This window comes from Schistocerca nitens, chromosome 7 (assembly GCF_023898315.1).
Source record: "Schistocerca nitens isolate TAMUIC-IGC-003100 chromosome 7, iqSchNite1.1, whole genome shotgun sequence".
In the NCBI taxonomy this organism is placed as follows: domain Eukaryota; kingdom Metazoa; phylum Arthropoda; class Insecta; order Orthoptera; family Acrididae; genus Schistocerca; species Schistocerca nitens.
Genome location: NC_064620.1, coordinates 217,446,698 through 217,467,064, shown reverse-complemented (window position 1 = coordinate 217,467,064; position 20,367 = coordinate 217,446,698). Strand labels below are relative to the sequence as shown.

Here is a 20,367-nt window from a genome sequence, read left to right as displayed (position 1 = left end):
CAGCAGTGCGCAAGTAGCAGCATTACTACATTTACTAGGCAATCTTGTATTTTAATAACCGTTTAAATTTTGTCGATTTGTTTGCGCTCTCTGTAGATTAGTTCAGACGTTCTTTGCACAACAGTTTTTAGCGTGGATAGGGACTGCAACTGCTGTGTTCGGATGCAGGCTGAGTTGGCATCTCTTCGCTCCCAGCTTCAGACAGTGTTGGCTTCGGTCACACAGCTTGAGGCTGTTGCCAATGGGCATCACTGTGGGGGTCCGGATGGGGGTTTGTCGGGGACGGCCAGCTCGTCCCACGCATCCCCCGATCGGACTACGACTGTGGTTGCCCGGGATACTGCCCGCACTGAGGCTGATCCCTCACCTGTGGTAGAGTGGGAGGTCGTCTCAAGGTGTGGCAGGGGGCGAAAGACATTTCGGAGGGCTGAACGGAAGGCCTCTCCAGTTTGTCTGACGAACCGGTTTCAGGCTCTGTCTCAGGCTGATACTGACCTTCGGCCTGACGTGGCTGCTTGTCCTGTTCCAGAGGTTGCCCCTCAGTCTGCAAGATCCAGGCGGTCGCAGAGGGTGGGCTTACTGATAGTTGGGAGCTCCAACGTCAGGCGCGTAATGGGGCCCCTTAGGGAAATGGCAGCAAGAGAGGGGAAGAAAACCAATGTTCAAAAAAATGGCTCTGAGCACTATGGGACTCAACTGCTGAGGCCATTAGTCCCCTATAACTTAGAACTAGTTAAACCTAACTAACCTAAGGACATCACACACATCCATGCCCGAGGCAGGATTCGAACCTGCGACCGTAGCGGTCTAGCGGTTCCAGACTGCAGCGCCAGAACCACGCGGCCACTTCGGCCGGCACCAATGTTCACTCCGTGTGCATACCGGGGGGAGTCATTCCAGATGTGGAAAGGGTCCTTCCGGATGCCATGAAGGGTACAGGGTGCACCCATCTGCAGGTGGTCGCTCATGTCGGCACCAATGATGTGTGTCGCTATGGATCGGAGGAAATCCTCTCTGGCTTCCGGCGGCTATCTGATTTGGTGAAGACTGCCAGTCTCGCTAGCGGGATGAAAGCAGAGCTCACCATCTGCAGCATCGTCGACAGGACTGACTGCGGACCTTTGGTACAGAGCCGAGTGGAGGGTCTGAATCAGAGGCTGAGACGGTTCTGCGACCGTGTGGGCTGCAGATTCCTCGACTTGCGCCATAGGGTGGTGGGGTTTCGGGTTCCGCTGGATAGGTCAGGAGTCCACTACACGCAACAAGCGGCTACACGGGTAGCAGGGGTTGTGTGGCGTGGGCTGGGCGGTTTTTTAGGTTAGATGGCCTTGGGCAAGTACAGAAAGGGCAACAGCCTCAACGGGTGCGGGGCAAAGTCAGGACATGTGGGGACCAAGCAGCAATCGGTATTGTAATTGTCAACTGTCGAAGCTGCGTTGGTAAAGTACCGGAACTTCAAGCGCTGATAGAAAGCACCGAAGCTGAAATCGTTATAGGTACAGAAAGCTGGCTGAAGCCAGAGATAAATTCTGCCGAAATTTTTACAAAGGTACAGACGGTGTTTAGACAGGATTGATTGCATGCAACTGGTGGTGGAGTGTTCGTCGCTGTTAGTAGTAGTTTATCCTGTAGTGAAGTAGAAGTGGATAGTTCCTGTGAATTATTATGGGTGGAGGTTACACTCAACAACCGAGCTAGGTTAATAATTGGCTCCTTTTACCGACCTCCCGACTCAGCAGCATTAGTGGCAGAACAACTGAGAGAAAATTTGGAATACATGTCACATAAATTTTCGCAGCATGTTATAGTCTTAGGTGGAGATTACAATTTACCAGATATAGACTGGGACACTCAGATGTTTAGGACGGGTGGTAGGGACAGAGCATCGAGTGACATTATACTGAGTGCACTATCCGAAAATTACCTCGAGCAATTAAACAGAGAACCGACTCGTGGAGATAACATCTTGGACCTACTGATAACAAACAGACCCGAACTTTTCGACTCTGTAAGCGCAGAACAGGGAATCAGTGATCATAAGGCCGTTGCAGCATCCCTGGATATGGAAGTTAATAGGAATATAATAAAAAAGAAGGAAGGTTTATCTGTTTAGCAAGAGTAATAGAAGGCAGATTTCAGACTACCTAACAGATCAAAACGAAAATTTCTGTTCCGACACTGACAATGTTGAGTGTTTATGTAAAAAGTTCAAGGCAATCGTAAAATGCGTCTTAGACAGGTACGTGCCGAGTAAAACTGTGAGGGACGGGAAAAACCCACCGTGGTACAACAACAAAGATAGGAAACTACTGCGAAAGCAAAGAGAGCTTCACTCCAAGTTTAAACGCAGCCAAAACCTCTCAGACAAACAGAAGCTAAACGACGTCAAAGTTAGCGTAAGGAGGGCTATTCGTGAAGCGTTCAGTGAATTCGAAAGTAAAATTCTATGTACCGACTTGACAGAAAATCCTAGGAAGTTCTGGTCTTACGTTAAATCAGTAAGTGGCTCGAAACAGCATATCCAGACACTCCGGGATGATGATGGCATTGAAACAGAGGATGACACGCGTAAAGCTGAAATACTAAACACCTTTTTCCAAAGCTGTTTCACAGAGGAAGACCGCACTGCAGTTCCTTCTCTAAATCCTCGCACAAACGAAAAAATGGCTGACCTCGAAATAAGTGTCCAAGGAATAGAAAAGCAACTGGAATCACTCAACGGAGGAAAGTCCACTGGACCTGACGGGATACCAATTCGATTCTACACAGAGTACGCGAAAGAACTTGCCCCCCTTCTAACAGCCGTGCACGGCAAGTCTCTAGAGGAACGGAGGGTTCCAAATGATTGGAAAAGAGCACAGGTAGTCCCAGTCTTCAAGAAGGGTCGTCGAGCAGATGCGCAAAACTATAGACCTATATCTCTGACGTCGATCTGTTGTAGAATTTTAGAACATGTTTTTTGCTCGAGTATCATGTCGTTTTTGGAAACCCAGAATCTACTATGTAGGAATCAACATGGATTCCGGAAACAGCGATCGTGTGAGACCCAACTCGCTTTATTTGTTCATGAGACCCAGAAAATATTAGATACAGGCTCCCAGGTAGATGCTATTTTTCTTGACTTCCGGAAGGCGTTCGATACAGTTCCGCACTGTCGCCTGATAAACAAAGTAAGAGCCTACGGAATATCAGACCAGCTGTGTGGCTGGATTGAAGAGTTTTTAGCAAACAGAACACAGCATGTTGTTATCGATGGAGAGACGTCTACAGACGTTAAAGTAACCTCTGGCGTGCCACAGGGGAGTGTTATGGGACCATTGCTTTTCACAATATATATAAATGACCTAGTAGATAGTGTCGGAAGTTCCATGCGGCTTTTCGCGGCGGATGATGCTGTAGTATACAGAGAAGTTGCAGCATTAGAAAATTGTAGCGAAATGCAGGAAGATCTGCAGCGGATAGGCACTTGGTGCAGGGAGTGGCAACTGTCCCTTAATATAGACAAATGTAATGTATTGCGAATACACAGAAAGAAGGATCCTTTATTGTATGATTATATGATAGCGGAACAAACACTGGTAGCAGTTACTTCTGTAAAATATCTGGGAGTATGCGTGCGGAACGATTTGAAGTGGAATGATCATATAAAATTAATTGTTGGTAAGGCGGGTACCAGGTTGAGATTCATTGGGAGAGTGCTTAGAAAATGTAGTCCATCAACAAAGGAGGTGGCTTACAAAACACTCGTTCGACCTACACTTGAGTATTGCTCATCAGTGTGGGATCCGTACCAGATCGGGTTGACGGAGGAGGTAGAGAAGATCCAAAGAAGAGCGGCGCGTTTCGTCACAGGGTTATTTGGTAACCGTGATAGCGTTACGGAGATGTTTAATAAACTCAAGTGGCAGACTCTGCAAGAGAGGCGCTCTGCATCGCGGTGTAGCTTGCTCGCCAGGTTTCGAGAGGGTGCGTTTCTGGATGAGGTATCGAATATATTGCTTCCCCCTACTTATACCTCCCGAGGAGATCACGAATGTAAAATTAGAGAGATTCGAGCGCGCACGGAGGCTTTCAGACAGTCGTTCTTCCCGCGAACCATACGCGACTGGAACAGGAAAGGGAGGTAATGACAGAGGCACGTAAAGTGCCCTCCGCCACACACCGTTGGGTGGCTTGCGGAGTATAAATGTAGATGTAGATGCAGATGTAGAAAAGCCAACCATTGCTATCTAGTTGAATCAGGGTCGGACATGAGTGTGTTACCAGTCAGCTAAGATAAGAATCTTACGGCAACCAACAGTTCGCCCATAATAAACATATGGATACTGTGAAGTGAAGTGTACCTGGGTTTCAGCAAGAAGTGCAAGTGGAGGGTCATGCTTGCAGATATGGTGGATCCCATATTAAGTGCAGACTTCATTAGCCAGCAATAAATAAAGATAAATCTTAATATGGTTCAAATGGCTCTGAGCACTATGGGACTTAACAAGCTGAGGTCATCAGTTCCCTAGAACTTAGAATTACTTAAACCTAACTAACCTAAGGACATCACACACATCCATGCCCGAGGCGGTCGCGCGGTAGCAGACTGAACCGCCTAGAATCACTCGGTCACTGCGGCCGGCTTCTTAATAAGGCACAAATTAGAATGAACAGGGAAGTCATAACAGGTTCTGTAGGTTAAAGCACAGCGAAAACAATATGTCTACCCTGCAGTTCAAATATATAGGCGAACAGACAAAAAGTTGGGGACCAGATGAGAAAAATGCTGCTGATACTGCCCACCATATTAAGATGTCACTGGTCATCCAGTCTTTTGGTAGCCGAGAAGATTGGCATCTGTCTGCTTTGCTGCATCAGAAGAGGAGTTTGAAGAGATGCTGCAAGTGGGGGTTATAAGCAGATCAGTCAGCCCATGAGCCTCACCACTGCATATGGTCAAGAAGAAAGGTGACACCTGGAGGCCCTGCACAGATTACCGCACGTTAAATACACACATCATACAGGCTACTATCTGGACCGAATACAAGACATTTCGCAAACATACTTGCAGTTGCCATAGTCTGTAGCGTGGTTGATTGTAAGAAAACTTACAATCAGATATTGGTAGTGGAAGAAGACATACCCAAGATTGTTGTGTAAATCTGTTTGACCTTTTTGAACATTTCCATATGCCATTCTGTTTGAAGAGCACCACATAGATATGGCAAAGGTGTTGTTGTTGTTATTGTGGTCTTCAGTCCTGAGACTGGTTTGATGCAGCTCTCCATGCTATTCTATCCTGTGCAAGCTTCTTCATCTCCCAGTACCTACTGCAGCCTACATCCTTCCGAATCTGCTCAGTGAATTCATCTCTTGGTCTCCCTCTACGATTTTTACCCTCCGCGCTGCCCTCCAATACTAAATTGGTGATCCCTCGATGTCTCAGAACATGTCCTACCAACCGATCCCTTCTTCTAGTCAAGTTGTGCCACAAGCTCCTCTTCTCTCCAATTCTATTCAATACATCCTCATTGGTTACGTGATCTACCCATCTAATCTTCAGCATTCTTCTGTAGCACCACATTTCGAAAGCTTCTATTCTCTTCTTGTCTAAACTATTTATCGTCCACGTTTCACTTCCATACTTGGCTACACTCCATACAAATACTTTCAGAAACGACTTCCTGACATTTAAATCTATACTCGATGTTAACAAATTTTTCTTCTTCAGAAACGCTTTCATTGCCGTTGCCAGTCTACATTTTATGTCCTCTCTACTTCGACCATCGTCAGTTATTTTGCTCCCCAAATAGCAAAACTCCTTTACTACTTTAAGTGTCTCATTTCCTAATCTAATTCCCTCAGCATCACCCGACTTAATTCGACTACATTCCATGATCCTCGTTTCGCTTTTGTTCAAGTTCATCTTATATCCTCCATTCAAGACACTGTCCATTCCGTTCAGCTGCTCTTCCAAGTCCTTTACTGTCTCTGACAGAATTACAATGTCATCGGCGAACCTCAAAGTTTTTATTTCTTCTCCATGGATTTTAATACCTTCTCCGAACTGTTCTTTCGTTTCCTTTATTGCTTGCTCAATATACAAATTGAATAACATCGAGGAGAGGCTACAACCCTGTCTCACTCCCTTCCCAACCACTGCTTCCCTTTCATACCCCTCGACTCTTATAACTGCCATCTGTTTTCTGTGTAAATTGTAAGTAGCCTTTCGCTCCCTGTATTTTACCCCTGCCACCCTCAGAATTTGAGAGTATTCCAATCAACATTATCAAAAGCTTTCTCTAAGTCTACAAATGCTAGAAACGTAGGTTTGCCTTTCCTTAATCGTTCTTCTAAGATAAGTCGTGGGGTCAGTATTGCCTCACGTGTTCCAACATTTCTACAGAATCCAAACTGATCTTCCCCGAGGTCGGCTTCTATCAGTTTTTCCATTCGTCTGTAAAGAATTGGCGTTAGTATTTTGCAGCTGTGACTTATTAAACTGATAGTTCGGTAATTTTCACATCTGTCAACACCTGCTTTCTTTGGGATTGGAATTATTATATTCTTCTTGAAGTCTGACGGTATTTCGCCTGTCTCATACATCTTGCTCACCAGATGGTAGAGTTTTGTCAGGACTGGCTCTCCCAAGGCTGTCAGTAGTTCTAATGGAATGTTGTCTTCTCTGGGGGCCTTGTTTCGACTCAGGTCTTTCAGTGCTCTGTCATACTCTTTACACAGTATCATATCTCCCATTTCATCTTCATCTACATCCTCTTCCATTTCCATAATATTGTCCTCAAGTACAGCGATCTTGTATAGATCCTCTATATACTCCTTCCACCTTTCTGCTTTTCCTTCTTTGCTTAGAACTGGGTTTCCATCTGAGCTCTTGATATTCATGCAAGTGGTTCTCCTTTCTCCAAAGATCTCTTTCATTTTCCTGGAAGCAGTATCTATTTTACCCCTAGTGAGATAAGCCTCTACATCCCTACATTTGTCAATGGCAAAGGTTCATCCACAAATTATTAAAAGGACTCAATTTCTGCTTTGTGTATCTCAAATTGCATGCTGGTATGTTCCAAGATAATGGCTTGGCACGACGAACACCTCAGAATGGTGTTCGACATGATATGCAAATGCAGTATAACATTCAATGTAGCAAAGTGTGCTCTGCAACAGAAGCAAGTAATATTCCGTGGACATGCTGCTTCAGCAGCCAGTATTTGTCCATCAAAAGATTGACGTAATGAAGGGAATACGGCGCCTCACAGATTATCAACAGTTTTCTAGGGGTTGTGAATTTTTACCATTGACACCCACCGTTAGCAGCAGACATTCAAGCACTACTGACAACAACGTTGTCAGGTAACAACACGATGGGCCGATTCACTCTGCCATGTACACTTGTAATCCAAAAACCTTCAAAAAGGTCAAACTATCCTCCAATTCACAACACACCATTAGCGATGGTGGTAGATGCTAGCCAGCAAGCAACCAGCGCAGCCCTCCAACAATATGTAGCAAAACATTCAACCCTTGGTTTTTTTCTTTCGTAAACTCACAGGGACACAAACGAAGTAGAGTTCTTACAACTGGGAGTTATTAGCCATTTACAAACCTGTGCGAAGCTTCTGGCCATCCATCGAGACCTTTCGTAATCTTCACGGACCATAAACCTATCTTGTTTGCCTTTAGCATGTACAAGAATAGTTGTTACCCATCACATATTCCTCTAGTTTGAGTTTATCAGCCTGTTCACAACAGACATAAGGCACATAAAAGGGGCAGAGAATGTAGTAGCTGATTTCTTCTCACGAATTAAAGCTACGTCGTGCACAGTTGATTACAACAACTAAGCACAGCACAGGCTACTGATAGACGCTGCAGGAATATTTACAAAATGGTTCAGCATGGTTACAGGCTTATCAGGTGCGACTATTGGCGGTTAAGGGTATGATTTGGAGTGATATGTCCAAAACCAGCACCAAGCCTCTTGAGGTGGAAAAGTTACGAGAAGCAGTTTCTGATAGTATTCATAATATAGCGTACCAGAGCGCAAAAACAAGCATTAAACAGTTGACAGGAAGGTTCTTGTGGCTCAGCATAAAGATATATTGTCGCCAATGGACGAGAACATGCATAGCGTGTCAGCAATGTAAGGTGGGCGCACACATGTGCACAAGGATGTGGCAGAGTTTTCAGAGGCGACAAGCAGGTTCTTCCATCTAGATATAGATACTGTGGGTCCACTGCCGTCAGCAGAATGATATCGCTACATATTTACTGTGATAGGCACATAAAACAAGTGGGCAGAGGAAGTACCAATTATCAGACAGTAACATGAACGTTTTTGACGACATGGATACCATTGTTCATATGTTCATTGCACATTACTATGTATCATGGGCGACAGTTCGAATCAATCCTATTCCTGCACCCGTCCAAGTCGTGTTGTTTCCAGTGCCACCAAACAACCTGCTACTACATGGAAAGCAGTGGGGTGGAAGACCACAAACACAGGACTTTGAAAGCTGCGCTCATTTGTAACAAAGACGGTTGGACTTCGTAATCTTACCCTCCCACATATCACTATTAAAATTCTCTGTCTTTGCACAAATTTTGAAAGCTTCGAGAGGCGTAAGATATGCAAAAGAATAACTTTTTTCTTATCTTCATTATCTCGTTGTTGTTGTCGATGGCTCAAAGTCTTGCCTAGGGGCACATTCTTGCAGCTGATATTTCGATTTTGTAGGTTCTCGATGACTAAATAATTGATGATGATTTGCATGTATTATTCTTGAATTTTATTCTTTGTCACATCTTTCAACATCACAAGGTTTTTACATTTTCCCCATTTAAAAAAAACAATAGTTACATTGGTGGTGACAAACTTAGAAAACGTCTACTTCCATCAGAGGCATGCCCACCACTACTTACATTCTGCGGTACTCACATTATTCTAAAGAGTTTACGAAGCGAAAGGGTTTACAAACTTTCTTTACCAAAGACGAATCTTGGCTAAAATATATCATTATTTTGTAAACCAATCTAGAAATAAATTTAATAATTAGCATTAGATTGTGCAATTAATAATATGAATTTTAAGTATGCTAGAAATTTCGTAATTTCAAATATTTCTAAAAAAAAGAGTTATTTTAACTGTCAGTACATATCGATTGTAACACAATTTCTTTTCTATACATTTTAGCCTGAAATATAATACATTGTATACAAAATCATATGAATTCTTTTAATGAAACAGCTGATATAATTTTAACCTATGTAAGAATCGACAGTATGCATTGTATGGATTATATCTATAAAAAATGGTAATGTTAGAGGAGGATGATTCATTATAACTTCAGCAACGGCGCCCAGTCTTATAGGGTCTCTGTATTTTGTGTAAGCCAGATACGGGGGCGTCGACAGCACGCAACAAATAGCGAGACACACAGAACTGCCGTATTTACCACAGCAACTAAAGGCCAAGATATCCGACCCATGCCCTTCGCCGGCATTTAGTTACATATTATTCATATGTACACTCAGTTCTTAGCTATGGCATTCTTTTTTGGGGAACAAATGCACAAAATATGAACACGATTTTCGAACTCCAGAAAAGAGCCATAAGACTAGTCGAACTCATTGTAAAGATCTGTTCAGAACACCAGGGATTTTAACTGCTCCATGTGAATACATTTACCAGTCATCAAAAATAACATTGTAATTACTGCACAAACAGCTCTGTCCATGACCATGCAACAAGAGATAGACTCAACTTACATTTACCAAGAAAAAGTAAACATAAAACTCAAAACAGCATTTTCTACCAATGAATAAAACTACAATAAATTACCAAAAGAGATTAAAGAAATTGCAAAAATACACTTATTTAAAAAGGCAGCTAAAAAGTACCTGTTAGCAATACATTTTATACATTGAAGGATTACTTAGCTAAAACAGAGTAGGGGTTTGATAAAAAATGTTATACAAATAAATAATAATAATAATGATTATAAAATATCCAACATTCCACATAACACCTTCACTCTATGTTTTTTTCCTTCTTTTATTCCTTTCTAGAAATACTTACCCCCCAAGCTATGCATAGCACAATACCAACACCTCTTCCTCTTTCTGAGCTCAACATGTCACTCATTATGGAGGGATGCTGACTCAGCTTTTCAGGATAGCAAATGGAAAGTTGGAGTACAGAAAATGGCCCAGAGATCACCAGTGAGTGTGTGTGTGTGTGTGTGTGTGTGTGTGTGTAGTGAGTGAAGTATTATGAAACAATGTGTGTATAGTGTGTGCAGTGAGTGATAGTGAGATATGAGTGAACAACGTGGCATTACATTATTTAATAAGTTATTTGTAAAAAAAAAAGTATTATATACCAGGAGTAAATCTAATGATTGCCTCTAACTAGAAGTCTGTGAATATATGTGTATACGAATCAGCTTATTTTAAATTGATCTAAATTTGCAAATACTTTGACATGTCCTATATCCTTGTAAAAAGAGATCTACAGTTGAATAAAGCTACTACTACTACTACTACTACTACTACTATTACGCCGTGGGGAGCATAGGATTTTCGTACACAGAGATCTAAAACGTGCTCGCCATGCAGTTAAGGATGGATGCAGAGCGCCTGCTATTAGAAGCCCCGTACTCTGGTCCATCCAAGCTTTTAAAACGTGATGAACATACAATACAAACACAATATAAAGACAAGCGACAAACGGTGTCACCTGAACGAGCTATGCCTGTGTGTTGACGTAGGCTGACATCTAGTGAGGAACATGACACAGCCACACCCGCAATGCCACAGCAAACAAGTGGAGAGTCTGGGCAAGCAACCACAGTGCCACCGTCAGCTCAGCAAGAAATACCGAAGCCACCAGCAGCCTAACACCAGGGCAGCTGACGAGAGCGGTACATTCCAAGAGTTCTGCTCTACTGCGAGGAGTGTGTGTATGTGTGTGTGTGTGTGTGTGTGTGTGAGGGGGGGGGGGGAGACTGCGTGGGAAACACTGGCGCCAGAATGTTGGGCTTTAGAAGACGCCCATAAGCATGGTTCAAATGGCTCTGAGCACTATGGGACTCAACTGCTGAGGTCATTAGTCCCCTAGAACTTAGAACTAGTCAAACCTAACTAACCTAAGGACATCACAAACATCCATGCCCGAGGCAGGATTCGAACCTGCGACCGTAGCGGTCTTGCGGTTCCAGACTGCAGCGCCTTTAACCGCACGGCCACTTCGGCCGGCGCCCATAAGCATGGATCGTTTACTCTTAGACTGAGTAGTTTTGACAAATCCGTGGTCTTTCGCTACTGAGTTGTTGTCAATCATGCTGAATAAAAATACATTGAATAGAGAAGTGTTGCTTCATTGCATCAATATCGTATGAAGTAACAGAAAATACCTACTATTGGATGTGCCTGAGATGCTGTATTACAAAAGGATATGTGATATGTTGAGACATTATGGGATAAACTTCATACAGGTATCGATTGATCGATTGAACACACAAAATTACAAACTTTGGCAACTGATCGATGAATGTGTGACGCTGCAGCATAATTTCACTGTGTGGCAGGTACAGACATTAAGCAGGGTGCATGTCGGTAGCAGCTCATAAAGGCTTTGCGAAATCATTCCGTGTACTCAATTGGAAAGGCGCATGAACAACATAAGCAATTGTCAGTATTTGAGAGAGGACATGAGGTTGGGTTCAAAGAAGCCAGTCAGAGCAATCAGCAAATCACTCGAGCGATGCTGCTATTCGATGATATTGCTGGGAATGGGGAAATAATCGCCAAACACAGCATCAAGAAGGAAGCGGTCGACCTAGAGAGACGATAGAATTGAAGAATCGTCAGAGATGCACTAAGAGCCCCGGATTCATCATTATCATCGATCCGACATGCAATCGGTGCTTCAGAGATCACAAGAACGCTTAATAGCTGGTTCACAGAAATGGGGCTAAGTTCATGGTGCCCCTTACGCCGAACTGTAGACCAATAAGTTTATTTTCAGTGTTGTTTGGCATATTTGGCCTTGAAACTCATTAACTGGAATAGAACTGTGTTCAGTGATGTCCCACTTCGAACTGAGTCTCGATGACCAGCGAAGACGTGTCTGGAGGTGCCATGGAGTCGGTCAGTTACCAAACTGACTATCGCCCACTGTACAGCCCCACAAACAGGAGTGAAGGTGAGTGCCATTTCTTTTCACAGCAGTACGCCTGTGACTGTCGTCTGCAGCACCTTTACAGCACAGCGGTACGTCGACGAAACTCCCACTTTGAAGCCCTTCCTGGCAAGCCACCCCCTACATTTCAGCAAGATAATACTCGTCCACAGACGGCGATAGTTTCAACTGCTTGCTGCGTGCTTGCCAGATTCTACCTAGGCCAGCAAGGTCACTGGATCTCCCCACAATTGAGAACGTTCGGAGCATTATAGGCAGGGTCCTCCAACTATCTCGGGATTTTGACGATCTGGCGCGCCAATTGGACAAATTTGGCACGATACACCTCAGGAGGACACCCAACAACTCCACCAACTAATGCCAAGCCGAATAATCGCTTGCATGAATCAGAAGTGGACCAACGCATTACTGACTTGCTCGGTTTGTGAAGCTCTTTCTCCTGAATAAATCATCCAATTTTTCTGAAATTTTAATTATTTGTTTGGGTCTACATGTTATCACATCTACTGATTTTTGTTGCATTCGGATAATTCTTTCGTGGTGCCTCTTTTTTTGTCTTGGAAGCGTATTTTACAACACGCATAGGGTTTTAAGTATTTTGCTCTTCCTTTCGCTCTGATTTGGAAAGTAAAAGTCTTGGGGAACTCTCTCCCTTCACCGAAATTCTATAAATACTATTGCAAGTCCACTTATGTTGTTCTTTCTCCAGCTTTGACTGCTTTTTCTTCTTGCCTCGAATGACTTTATGCTCCTTATCTGGCATTACATTTCGGATCTCGTACTTTTCGTTATATATTATCGAAGTTCCTGATTTATCTCATGAAGTGTAAGACATTTAAATAAAGCTCATATATCAATTGTATGACTGAAAAAAATAGTTAAATTTTCTGCTCAGTTTTCTGATCACCAAGAGCGCAGCTTAACGAGCACCATCCTCCTCAGCCATTATGTAATATGGATATATAAGTGGTAAATAATTAAAGCAAATGACTTTATACTTACTTGTGAGGGTACATGTCGAAGATGTAGCAGAAGTTTCTGAAAGCTTTGCAGTCTGTAAACAGAAATAAAACAAACTAGATATGACCACAGAACAGAAACCTGTTTTTGTTTCTCAAATAAATATATGATAATTTCAATATGAGGCACAAAACTAAACAATAAACACATTTCATAACTACAAACAATTGCTATAAAATTTACCAAGAGTTTACTACGAATGAAACAATTATCAAGTTCGAATGTTACACATATTTTGACGCAAATCTGTACCAACAAACTGTCATGATGAGGGTGCAATAACGATATTTATACAGGGTGAAATGAGTGTAAGTGCAGATATTTTTGTACGTGGTACCTTAATATGTACACACATCAATGTGTTGGTTGCTTTTTCCTGGCGTTGAACAGTCTTCACTCAAACACACCTCAAACTTTACGACCTGATGTTTTCTGCACAGTCGTAACTGCACTACTAAATGGGCTACCCCTGTCAGTATAGACTAACTGTTTTGCGTCCACACATCCATTTCAACTCTTCACCTGTTGCCCATGGAAAAACAAGCGTTAATGGCTTACTCTTGCCGTATGTACTTGAGGTACTACACAAGCCAAAAACATATGACTTGTTATAGCTATTACTACACTACTGGCCATTAAAATTGCTGTACCGCGAAGATGACGTGCTACAGGCGCGAAATTTAACCGACAGGAAGAAGATGCTGTGATATGCAAATTATTAGCTTTTCAGAGTATTCACACAAGGTTGGCGCCGGTGTCGGCACCTACAACATGCTGACATGAGGAAAGTTTCCAACCGATTTCTCATACACAAACAGCAGCTGACCGGCTTTGCCTGGTGAAACATTGTTTTGATGCCTCGTGTAAGGAGGAGAAATGCATACCATCACGTTTCCGACTTTGATAAAGGTCGAATTGTAGCCTATCACAATTGCGGTTCATCATATCGCGACATTGCTGCTCGCGTTGGTCGAGATCCAATGACTATTAGCAGAATATGGAATCGGTAGGTTCAGGAGGGTAATACGGAACGCCGTGCTGGATCCCAACGACCTCGTATCACTAGCAGTCAAGATGACAGGCATCTTATCCGTATGGCTATAACGGATCGTGCAGCCACGTCTCGATCCCTCATTCAACAGATGGGGACGTTTGCAAGACTACAACCATCTGCACGAACAGTTCGACGACGTTTGCAGCAGCATGGACTATCAGCTCGGAGACTATGGCTGCGGTTACCCTTGACACTGCATCACAGACAGGAGCGCCTGCGATGGTGTACTCAACGACGAACCTGGGTGCACGAATGGCAAAATTTCATTTTTTTTGGATGAATCCAGGTTCTGTTTACAGCATCATGATGTTCGCATCCGTGTTTGGCGACATCGAAGTGAAGCATGTATTCGTCATCGCCATACTGGCGTATCTCCCGGCGTGATGGTATGGGGTGCCATTGGTTACACGTCTCGGTCACCTCTTGTTCTCAATGACGGCGCTTTGAACAGTGGACGTTACATTTCAGATGTGTTACGAACCGTAGCTCAACCCTTCATTCGATCCCTGCGAAATCATAAATTTCAGAAAGATAATGCACGACCGCATGTTGCAGGTCCTGTACGGGCCTTTCTGGACACAGAAAATGTTCGACTGCTGCCCTGGCCAGCACATTCTCCAGATCTCTCACCAACTGAAAACGTCTGGTCAATGGTGGCCTAGCAACTGGCTCGTCACAATACGCCAGTCACTACTCTTGATGAACTGTGGTATCGTGTTGAAGCTGCATGGGCAGCTGTACCTGTACACGCCATCCAAGCTCTGTTTGACTCAATGCCCAGGCGTATCAAGGTGGTTGTTCTGGGTACTGATTTCTCAGGATCTACGCACCCAAATTACGTGAAAATTTAATCACATGTCAGTTCTAGTGTAATATATTTGTCCAATGACTACCCATTTATCACCTGTATTTCTTGTTGATGTAGAAGTTTTAATGGGCAGTAGTGTAATTTACAAATAGAACGGTAACCATAAACAAAGATACAAACAGATAAGGTGGATAAAAGAATACCATATTACGAGAGAAGAGTTCAAAAGCGTAATTGCACGACACATTCCAAGACTAAAGAACTCCTCTGTCACCATCAGCAGAATGTAACCCCATTCTTTGGAAAGATGCAGAGGCGGTACCTGATTGAGTGCCCCAACGGCGGCCAGTGGTAGATGATGCGAGATAGCACTCTCCACACAGTGAAGATATACACTATGCGATTAAAAGTATCCGGACACCTGGCTGAAAATGACTTACAAGTTCGTGGCGACCTACATCGGTAATGCTGTAATTCAATAAGATGTCCCTTAGCCTTGATGACGGATTCCACTTTCGCAGTATCGGCAGCCCATTCTTCACGGAGTGCTGCACTGAGGAGAGGTATCGATGTCGGTCGGTCAGGCCTGGCACGAAGTCGGCGTTCCAAAACATCCCTAAGGTGTTCTATAGGATTCGGATCAGGACTCTGTGCAGGCCAGTCCATTACAGGGATGTTATTGTCGTGCAACCACTCCACCACAGGCCGTGCATTTTGAACAGGTGCTCGATCGTGTTGAAAGATACAATCGCCATCCCCGAATTGCCCTTCAACAGGGGGAAGCAAGAAGGTGCTTAAAACATCAAAGTAGGCCTGTGCTGTGATAGTGCCACGAAAACCAATAAGGGATGTGAGTCCCCTCCATGAAAAACACGACCACACCATAACAGCACCGCCTCCGAATTTTACTGTTGGCACTATACACGCAGGCAGATGGCGTTCGCCGGGCATTCACCATACCCACACCCTGTCATCGGATCGCCACATTGTGTACCGTGATTGGACAGTCCACACAGCGTTTTTCCAATGTTCAATCGGTCTGTGTCAGTCAACAGAAGAGGTCGGCCTGTACGCTTTTGTGCTGTACGTGTCCCTTCACATTTCCACTTCACCATCACATCGGAAACAGTGTACCTAGGGATGTTTAGGAGTGTGGAAATCTCGCGAACAGACGTATCACACAAGTGACACAGAATCACCTGAACACGTTCGAAGACCGTCAGTTCTGCGGAGCGCCCCATTCTATTCTCTCACGATGTCTAATGACTACTGAGGTCGCTGATATGGAGTACCTGGCAGTAGGTGGCAGCACAACGCACCTAATATGAAAAAATTATGTTTTTAGAGATGTCCGGATACTTTTGATCACATAGTGTATGTCAGACTATCTGGAACAGCATACTGTGTCAGCCGCTCGTGACAGTGAGACCTGTGGAGAACCACCAATCAACACCGGTAGCCCGAGTGAAACGCCACCTGATCTCGTCAGTTACCAGCGCATGTTATTGCCCTATCCGAGAGCATTCCCCTTTTATTCTTACTTTACATCAACGTCAACGAATTCCACATATTCTGCCAATTTAAGACACCCAATACATCATCGATTCTGCATGACATAAACCCTTGGTAGTTTTCTTGAGGTACGAGACATCAAATGGTTACGAAAAAAATTCGAAAGAGGACAAAATGCACCTTCCACAGCAGCTGTTTCTCAACGTACTTTTTTATAAATTAACGCGATGAACTTCCTAGTGAGGCACTGGGACGACAGGAAGCTATCGAAGCAATTCAGAAGTGTCCAGGCATTCTTGTCATGAAAAATTATTCAGAAAGTTCGAAGAACATACATTTGCAACTGTCTGCAGAACGATGTACAGCCACTAACGCACATCTAACGTAAGGACTTCAAAGACAACAAAAATCAGAAAAACATACAGATGTATACACTCATTCCACCATCACTATAGTATCGTTATTTGATGGTTTGATATATTTTTCGCCATGTCTGACGATACGGTGGTGCAAGACAATGACTACGCTATGAGGATGGGAGCTAAGACCACCGGTCACAGCATTTAATCGTTTTTACTGAAATCTGAAAAGCTCTGAGATTTACTGAGGCGAATGTACATCTCACATAATGACCATGAAGACAGCATAAATCGTGGTTCATGCAGAAGCACATAGTCATTCACCTATCGCTCCACTTGCGAGTGGAACAGAAAGGGAATTAATGTCAGTAATACAAGCTACAAGCCACTAAGCGCCCATAAGGTGGCTTTTAGAGCATGTATGTAGATTTTTTCTGAACTGAAATGAAATAGAAAGTTGTAGCGACACTGAGACGAACACACACAATATCACCTTAATGCTTGCAAAAACAACACCGTCTTCGGAAAAATCATGGTTAGCGCAACGAAAAGTGAACCAGCAAGATTTAAGAAAAAGGTATGTGAACAACAGGTTGGAGATAAGCCTAAACGAATGACGAAAACTATCAAAACAACAGAAGAGGAAATGGACCACACACACTATGGTGCGTACGTACAGCAAATCAGTCAATTTTCCATCGAAATCAGCGAGTTTCATGTCAAAATCGACCCATAAAAGATATTCCAAGGGAGAAGTGCTGAAATTAGAAGGGATAGTTGCATTGGTCTGCAGGATATGCATTAATAAGCGTGGAGTATACATAGGATCTTTGCATAGGATTTCTAAATCATTTCCGATGAATGCAGGCGTGTTTCCTTCAAGAAGGGTGTGAGAGAAGTCTTTTACTAGTCAAGTTTGTGGACAGTCGTAATAGTGGGAGTCTGCTGTTATGACTTACACTGCGCTCTGCATGGGATTGTTAGCAGATCGAGTATTCAGACAAGCTGTGCTACAGAGGATTCTTTCAGGTTTCCAGAGGCATCGGGCGCCACACGTTTACACATTTCCCATAAATTGTGGTGCAGAACTGAAGTTCAGTAGTGTCCAAGATATGTTTAGGTCATATTAATATGATGGCCAAGACACCAACACGAGCTCTTAAAACTACTGTAGCACGATTTGAGTCTTATACTACAGCCAATTATAAGGACGCTTGTGCAGGATAATACTTAATAAAAGTTCTTAAATCTGTGCGTTTGGTGTGGCGCAGCTGGTAAAGTACCTTCATTCCATAGATTCAAATACTAAGTTCCTTGTCATATTTGGTAATATTACGGCAGTTGATTCATGCCATAGATTCAAAATATATTCCCAACTAGCTCTAGTAGTAGATTCATACCATAGATTCGGATACACTCTTTAACTAACATTGATTTTTGCTGTAGGTAGGCTTTGGTGTGATCAAAATTTGTTAGTAATCGTATCCAATGTGGGTTCTAGATGGATAGCATTATTACCACAAGTGAAGAGAATATAGCTTCTGTTGAAAGTAATCAGGAGTGGCCGAGCGGTTCTAGGCGCTACAGTCTGGAACCGCGCGACCACTACGCAGGTTCGAATCCTGCCTAGGGCATGGATGTGTGTGATGTCCTTAGGTTAGTTAGGTTTAAGTAGTTCTAAGTTCTAGGGGACTGATGACCTCAGCAGTTAAGTCCCGTAGTGCTCAGAGCCATTTTTTGAAAGTAATCAAAGCGCAAACTTCAAGAGTATCAATAATTTCGTGTTTGGAATTTTGCCCAATATTAATATGTGCAACAACAGATCTTTTCACGTGTCTAGTCCCCCATAGAACTGGTGCAGCTAAGGATTCATGCTCCATTAATTGTTTTAAGTTGTACACAGGACATCTGAAGTTTCCACATAAATGTCAATGAAAAAAGTTCCGGTTGAAAACGGAATTGTTGCAGTGGTCTGCTTGAGACACATCTATAAATGCATTATACAATCGGATGTTTCTATAGGACTTGTAAGTAATTTCTGACAAACATCGAGGCCGTGCGGTTCTAGGCGCTACTGTCTGGAGCCGCGTGACCGCTACGGTCGCAGGTTCGAATCCTGCCTCGGGCATGGATGTGTGTGATGTCGTTAGGTAAGTTAGGTTTAAGTAGTTCTAAGTTCTAGGGGACTGATGACCACAGCAGTTAAGTCCAATAGTGCTCAGAGCCATTTTGCACAAACATCGACGTCGTTCCTTCAACAAGATCACTACCTATAAATACTCCCACATAAGTGTTATCTCCCATGGCCTCCATGTAGATGGTACATTAAACACCATTCTTCATGCCCAATGCTATAGCAGAATTGTAATAAATCAGCCCATACATTGGTATGACTCGTAACAGCAAAATTATAACATGTTACTGCAGAATTGTAAGAAACTGACCCATGTTACAGTAGGAATGGTAACAAATTACCCCATATTACAAACAAAATTTATAACAAATTGCCAGTAAAGCTGTAACACATTGTAAATTTCTTATTGAAAATCCGTGAATTTTTGTGCCAAAACCATTTCACGTATTACGTATGTCGAAGCCTGCGTTGCTGTTTTCTGTATGCTTTAACACTTTACCAAGAGAATGAGTGTTGAATGTGCAATTCTGTCAGCTTTAAAACCTGAAATTCAAAATACTACTGGACTTACACAAGCCCAATTGTGCCAAGTATAGAATCCAAGGTTGTGAGCCTGGAAATACTAGGACAGTCTGCATGTTTTCCAGGTCACTTGCACTGAGTAATAGAATCTAAGAAGACAATCCTCAGTAGTGGACACGTCTCACTTATCCTACTGGGATTTTCCCTGATATCACATTAGAAGTAGGTCAGCTGTGCGAAGTACAGAATCCAAGAATGCAACTTGTAAAATCTAAGACGCCAGTAGATATGAAACCCAAAGGTGCTGCTAATTCTCCTTGACATAGCAACAGCTGGACTGTACAGGCTCAGTGACGTAAGTGTATGAACCGTTAAGACTCTCTCTCTTTAACAAATGACCTGCTAAGTCTCAAAATGAAATATGTATGATGGAATAAAACATACTGCAACTTGTAAAAATATTATTTATTATAATATATATATTGATACAACCTTTATACAGTGTTACGTATATTTTTCTACTTTGTTAACCCTGGAAAATAGATGTCTATCGTTAAAATATTAACATTTTTCTCTTTCTACATCAACCCCACTCACCGCTCTGCAATATTTTCCATATAAATCTTTTTAATATACTTTAAAATCGGTTTGCATTACATTCAAACCAACTGGAGCACTAATAGCCTTATATATCCCATCTGTAAACTCTGCTTGCATGGAATTTCTGATAAAAAGGTTGGCACAGGAGATAAATTC

General features: G+C 42.9%; 1 protein-coding gene across 5 annotated transcripts in view; it reads right to left on the bottom strand.

Moving 5' to 3' along the window:
- Positions 1-20,367, bottom strand: part of LOC126195432 (uncharacterized) — a 455,740-nt gene that overhangs the window by 301,692 nt on the left and 133,681 nt on the right. For all 5 annotated transcript variants that reach the window (XM_049934050.1, XM_049934049.1, XM_049934046.1 and 2 more), the window contains exon 3: positions 13,205-13,256. In XM_049934050.1, the coding sequence (XP_049790007.1) occupies positions 13,205-13,218 (14 nt within the window). In that variant the 5' untranslated portion in view covers positions 13,219-13,256. The remainder of the gene's footprint in view (positions 1-13,204; positions 13,257-20,367) is intronic.